This window comes from Chiloscyllium punctatum, chromosome X (assembly GCF_047496795.1).
Source record: "Chiloscyllium punctatum isolate Juve2018m chromosome X, sChiPun1.3, whole genome shotgun sequence".
In the NCBI taxonomy this organism is placed as follows: Eukaryota; Metazoa; Chordata; class Chondrichthyes; order Orectolobiformes; family Hemiscylliidae; genus Chiloscyllium; species Chiloscyllium punctatum.
In genome coordinates, this window is record NC_092791.1 from 26,006,354 (window position 1) to 26,012,973 (window position 6,620).

Below are 6,620 nucleotides of genomic sequence, written 5' to 3' on the forward strand. Positions count from 1 at the left end.
CAGGGACTGCTGTTCTCTATAATATACACAGGGACTGCTGTTCACTATAATATACACAGGGACTGCTATTCTCTATAATATACACAGGGACTGCTGTTCACTATAATACACACAGGGACTGCTGTTCACTATAATACACACAGGGACTGCTGCTCTCTCTAATACACACAGGGACTGCTGTTCACTATAATACACACAGGGACTGCTGCTCTCTATAATACACACAGTGACTGCTGTTCACTATAATATACACAGGGACTGCTGTTCTCTATAATATACACAGGGACTGCTGTTCACTATAATACACACAGGGACTGCTGTTCACTATAATACACACAGGGACTGCTATTCTCTATAATACACACAGGGACTGCTGTTCACTATAATACACACAGGGACTGCTGCTCTCTATAATACACACAGGGACTGCTGTTCTCTATAATATACACAGGGACTGCTGTTCTCTATAATACACACAGGGACTGCTGTTCACTATAATACACACAGGGACTGCTGTTCACTATAATACACACAGGGACTGCTGCTCTCTATAATACACACAGGGACTGCTGTTCTCTATAATATACACAGGGACTGCTGTTCTCTATAATATACACAGGGACTGCTGTTCACTATAATACACACAGGGACTGCTGTTCACTATAATACACACAGGGACTGCTATTCTCTATAATACACACAGGGACTGCTGTTCACTATAATACACACAGGGACTGCTGCTCTCTATAATACACACAGGGACTGCTGTTCTCTATAATATACACAGGGACTGCTGTTCTCTATAATATACACAGGGACTGCTGTTCTCTTTAATACACACAGGGACTGCTGCTCTCTATAATACACACAGGGACTGCTGCTCTCTATAATATACACAGGGACTGCTGTTCTCTATAATATACACAGGGACTGCTGTTCTCTATAATATACACAGGGACTGCTGTTCTCTATAATATACACAGGGACTGCTGTTCACTATAATACACACAGGGACTGCTGTTCTCTATAATATACACAGGGACTGCTGCTCTCTATAATACACACAGGGACTGCTGTTCACGATAATATACACAGGGACTGCTGTTCACTATAATACACACAGGGACTGCTATTCTCTATAATACACACAGGGACTGCTGTTCACTATAATACACACAGGGACTGCTGCTCTCTGCAATGGTGTGTGTGTGTGTCGTAAGCCCAGACTTTCTCGTTCCTCGTCCCGCTTCATCCCCACCCCCTTCCACCTCTGCCTTGTTCTTGTGACAGCTGGGGAAGTACATTTTGTGAAACGCATGTGCGTTCAGGAAGGGGGAAGTGCTCTCATTGTCCCCGCAGCCGCCTATAAATCGGCTTCGTTCGGTCGCTCCCAGGTCAGAACGCCGAGGGAGAGGCGGGCGAGGGAGAGTCGGGAGAGGGAGAGCGCGCTGCCATTGCCCGTATCGGAGGTGCTGCTTTCTGTGTCTCTGGGGGGCGGGGGATTGTTTTGGGGCTTCACCTTCCCGCGGCTATGGTTTCCGCCAACCACTCGCGCTCCCATTTCTTCGAGGGCGACGACCTCTTCTCCCCCAACGCCACCTGCCACCCCGACGTGCGCAGCTACCGCTACTTTGGGGCCTCGCTGGGCCTCGCGGTGACCCTGGTGGGCACCGTCGGCAACGTCATGACGCTGCTGGCCTTCGCCGCGGAGCCCCGGCTGCGCAGCCGCTTCAACCTGCTCATCCTCAACCTGACGGTGGCCGACCTGCTCTACTGCGGCTTCCTCCAGCCGGTCACCTCCGCCACCTTCCTGCGCAACGGCTGGGCCTGGGGACCCACCGCCTGCCGCACCGTGGGCCTGCTCATCTTCGTCGCCAATGCCGTCTCCATCTTCAACCTGGTGCTGATCGCCGGCAGCCGCTACGCCCTCATCGCCAGCCCCCAGGCCTACGAGAGGGTGTTCCAGCGCTGGACCATGCCTGTATTCGTGGCCCTGCCCTGGGCCCTGGGCCTGGCCCTCTTCGGGCCGCTCTGGCGCATCTACGTCTTCCTGCCGGCCGTCTGCACCTGCAGCTTCCACCGCAGCCGGGGCAAGCCCTACACCACCGTCCTGATGTTCTTCATGTTCGTCCTGGGCCTGGGCTGCATTGGCGTCTTCTACTACCTCATCAACCGCAGGGTGAGGGCCGCCTCCCGGGCCCTGAAGATGCACCGGCGCGGCGACGGTGGGGGGTGCGGCAAGGCGGGCGGGAAGGCCGGCCCCCGGGCCGCGCCGGATCTCTCCTCCTCGCAAGGGACAGCGGCGGACAGTAGGCCGCAGGCTCTGTCAGATGTCTCCTCCTCACTGGGCCCGGGTGCGGGCAGTAGGCCTCAGGCTCCTCCAGACGGGAACAGCGGGCCTCAGGCACCTCCAGACGAGAACAGTAGGCCTCAGGCTCCTCCAGACGGGAACAGTAGGCCTCAGGCTAATCCAGACGTCCCCTCCTCCTCCTCCTCCTCCTCCAGCCGCCAGGGGCTGCGCGGCAAGAGGGCCGGGAAGGGCAGGCCTCGTGCCCCGGACAGCGGCTACTGCGACGAGGCCTCCCGGGAGACGGAGGGGACCAGCGTGGCGGATGAGGAGTCCACCGCCGGCCCACGCCAGCCGCAGAGGGGGGTCCCCACGGCGCAGGGGGGCGGTGGGGGGGGCTGCGGGGGAGGCGTCAGGGACTTCCGCAAGGTGACACGCATGTGCTTTGCCATGTTCCTGGTCTACGTCACCTGCTACATGCCCTTCTGCGTCCTCCACGTGGTGGACGCCAAGAAGCGGTTCCCGGTGCTGCTCCACATGGTGGCTGGTAACTTCACCTGGCTGAACAGCTGCATCAACCCGGTCTTGTATGCTGTCATGAACCGACAGTTCCGCGAGGCCTACCGAGGGGTGCTGCTCAAGGCCTACCGCCTCTGCTTCTGCCGGCGCTAGGCCCGCTCCCCCACCCCACTCAGCACCCCCCCACCCCATCCTCCTCCAGCCGGTCACACAGGGACAGTAGGCCATTCAGCCCCTCTCTCACTCCTCCAGCCGGTCACACAGGGACAGTAGGCCATTCAGCCCCTCCCTCACTCCTCCAGTCCGTCACAGGGGAACAGGAGGCCAGTCAGCCCCCCCTCCTCCAGCCTGTCCCACAGGAACAGGAGGCCATTCAGCCCCTGTCCCCCTCCTCCAGCCTGTTACACGGGAACAGGAGGCCATTCAGCCCCTCCCTCACTCCTCCAGCCCGTCCCAAAGGAATAGCAGGAGGCCATTCAAGCCCCCCCCTCCCTCCTCCAGCCGGTCACACAGGAACAGTAGGCCATTCAGCCCCTCTCTCCCTCCTCCAACCTGTCACATGGGAACAGGAGGCCATTCAGCCCTCCCTCCTCCAGCCTGTCCCAAAGGAACAGGAGGCCATTCAGCCCCTGTCCCCCTCCTCCAGCCTGTTACACGGGAACAGGAGGCCATTCAGCCCCCCCTCCTCCAGCCTGTCCCACAGGAACAGGAGGCCATTCAGCCCCTGTCCCCCTCCTCCAGCCTGTTACACGGGAACAGGAGGCCATTCAGCCCCCCTCCCCCTCCTCCAGCCTGTCCCAGGGAAATGGCAGAAGGAGGCCACTCGGCCCACCCTGCTGTCCAACCCGTTCCCGAATCTGCCCAGATTCCCGTCACCTCTCCCAGCTCCCCGAGCGCCGAAACCCAGCCGCGGGGAAACCAGACTCTCCGCCCTGGCCCCAAACAGCAAACTGACCCACCCCACCCTGCGTGCCTCCACCCCGAGTGGCCTGGGGACATACTAACCCAACACCACCACCCATGTCTGAAGGGAGCCCACGCAGAGAGGTGGGGATCCGAGGGGAGAAGGGGGGGGTTGATGCCCGATTCATCTGAGTGGGGTTTAACACCCATCAACACACCCACGCCACAATCCCCCCTCCCCTGGGGAGGATCTCCACGCCCCGTGAGATCACTCAACGAGTTTATTTAATGTGTTCGCTTTGCCTTCATCCAAGTATGCATCGCTCCAAGTGTACAGCAACTCACCAATAAAGCACCTCGATTTTCTACAAAACCCTTCGTTGTTCACTGTCTGCTCTGTAGCCGCCTTCCCTCAGCACCGACCCTCCCACAGCACCCACTCCCACAGCGCTGACCCTCCCTCAGCGCTGACCCTCCCTCAGCACTGACCCTCCCTCAGCACTGACCCTCCCACAGCACTGACCCTACCTCAGCACCCACTCCCTCAGCACTGACCTTCCCAAAGCACCCACAGTCCTGGGGAAATGGTAACTGTGGGGAGGTTCAGTGCTGTGGGAGGGTCAGTGCTGTGGGAGGGTCAGTGCTGAGGGAGCGGGTGCTGTGGGAGGGTCAGTGCTGAGGGAGTGGGCGCTGTGGGAGGGTCAGTGCTGAGGGAGTGGGCGCTGTGGGAGGGTCAGTGCTGAGGGAGTGGGCGCTGTGGGAGGGTCAGTGCTGAGGGAGTGGGTGCTGTGGGAGGGTCAGTGCTGAGGGAGTGGGTGCTGAGGGAGGGTCAGTGCTGAGGGAGGGTCAGTGCTGAGGGAGTGGGTGCTGTGGGAGGGTCAGTGCTGAGGGAGTGGGTGCTGTGGGAGGGTCAGCGCCAAGAGGAGAACTGTGCACGGTGCTCCGAGTGTGGGTCTGACCGAGGGGAGAGACCGGGGAACTGTGCGCGGTGCCCCGAGTGTGGGTCTGACCGAGGGGAGACCGGGGAACTGTTCACGGTGCTCAGAGTGTGGGGTCTGACCGAGGGGAGACCGGGGAACTGTGCACGGTGCTCCGAGTGTGGGGTCTGACCCAGGGGAGAGACCGGGGAACTGTGCACGGTGCTCCAAGTGTGGGTCTGACCGAGGGAAGAGACCGGGGAACTGTGCGCGGTGCCCCGAGTGTGGGTCTGACCGAGGGGAGACCGGGGAACTGTGCACGGTGCTCCGAGTGTGGGGTCTGACCGAGGGGAGACCGGGGAACTGTGCGCGGTGCTCCGAGTGTGGGTCTGACCGAGGGGGAGAGACCGGGGAACTGTGCACGGTGCCCCGAGTGTGGGTCTGACCGAGGGGAGACCGGGGAACTGTACACGGTGCCCCGAGTGTGGGTCTGACCGAGCAGAATGTGCCGTGATTTCGCCCAGCGCGGGTCTCTGGGGGGATGGGTGACTCTCTGGTGGGTGGAGATGGTGTAATCTGCTTGTTTGGCAGCTGTCCCTGTCTCCCTGACCCGAACTGAGCATCTATAACGCGGGCCAGAGCGCAGATGCTGGGGAAGTCCCTGGTCTTGTGAAACCCACAGGAAGTATTGCGGTCTGCGCGCGAAGGGACTGGGGTAAGTCCGAGTGAAACCACCCTCATTCTTATAAATAACGGAACCTGCCACAGCAATTGTGAGGAGGCCACTCTGCCCCTTTCAGCTGCTAGTCGCCCACTGAAACTTGCGTCCGGTTGCGCATCCCGGCCCCCTGCTCCGAATCTCTCGGGGCTCCTGTTAACTGTTCCCTTCACAGAGTTTCTCTGGCTGCTTCCACCCCCCCATCCCCCCCCACCCCCCCCCCCACCCCCCCCCCCCCACCCCCCCCACACCGTCTCACCGTCCAGAGGGTCACTGCTGTGTCCTGCTCTGTCCCCAAACCCCAGTCCCCCTTCAGCACAGAGTGCACAGATCACAGCAGCTCACCAACCTCCTCGGAAACTCATCTTCTCTTGTCTTCCCCTCTCTCCCTCTCTCTCTGTCTCTGCTGCTCTTTATGCCTCTCTCTCTCTCTCTCTCTCTCTCTCTCTGTCTCTCTCTCTCTCTGTTTGTTTCTCTCTATCTCTTCCTTTCTCTGCCTCGCTCCCTCTCTCTACCACTCTACCTCAGTCTCTGCCAATCTCTTTCTGTCTGTTTCTCTCTCTCTCTCCCTCTCTCTGCCCCTCTCTCTCTGTCTCTCTCTCTCTCTCTGTTTGTCTCTCTCTCTCTCTCTCTCTCTGTCTCTCTCTCTCTCTGCCTCTCTCTGCCTCTCTCTGTCTCTCTCTCCTTCTCTATGTCTCTCTCTGTCTCTCTCTCCTCTCTGTCTCTCTCTGTCTCTCTCGCTCTCTCTCTGCCTCTCTCCCCTTCTCTCTGTCTCTCTCTGTCTCTCTCTGCCTCTCTCTCTCTGTCTCTCTCTGTCTCTGTCTCTCTCTCTCTCTCTCTGTCTCTCTCTCTCTCCCTCTCTCTCTCTCTGCCTCTCTCTCCTTCTCTCTGTCTCTCTCTCTGTCTATGTCTCTCTCTGCCTCTTTCTCCTTCTCTCTGCCCCCCCCCCTCTCTCCCTCTCTTTGCCTCTCTCTCTCTCTCTCCCTCTCTCTGTCTCTACCTCTCTCCCTCTCTCTATCTCTGTCTCTCTCCCTCCCTCTCTCATTTCGCCCCACTCCATCCCCCTCACTCTTACCCACGCTGTCTGTCTCCCATTTGCTCTCTCCCTCTCTCTCTCTCTCACCCCCACTCTCTCTACTCCTTTCTCTTTCACCATCTCTCCCTCTCCCTCTCTCTGCTTCTCCCCCTCTCTCTTTGTCTCCCTCACACTCATTCGCGCTCTCCCACGCTTACTCTCTCTCTGTCACTCTCTCTCTCTCTCTCTCTCGTTCTATCT

The 6,620-nt window shown here is 59.0% G+C and overlaps 1 protein-coding gene across 1 annotated transcript; it reads left to right on the top strand.

The window, feature by feature from the left end:
* The first annotated feature begins 1,409 nt into the window (after positions 1 to 1,409).
* LOC140471340 (G-protein coupled receptor 84-like) lies at positions 1,410 to 4,063 on the top strand. Its single transcript, XM_072567360.1, has one exon. The coding sequence runs from the start codon at positions 1,532 to 1,534 to the stop codon at positions 2,957 to 2,959; it is 1,428 nt and encodes a 475-aa protein (XP_072423461.1). The 5' UTR covers positions 1,410 to 1,531; the 3' UTR covers positions 2,960 to 4,063.
* The last annotated feature ends 2,557 nt before the right edge of the window (positions 4,064 to 6,620 follow it).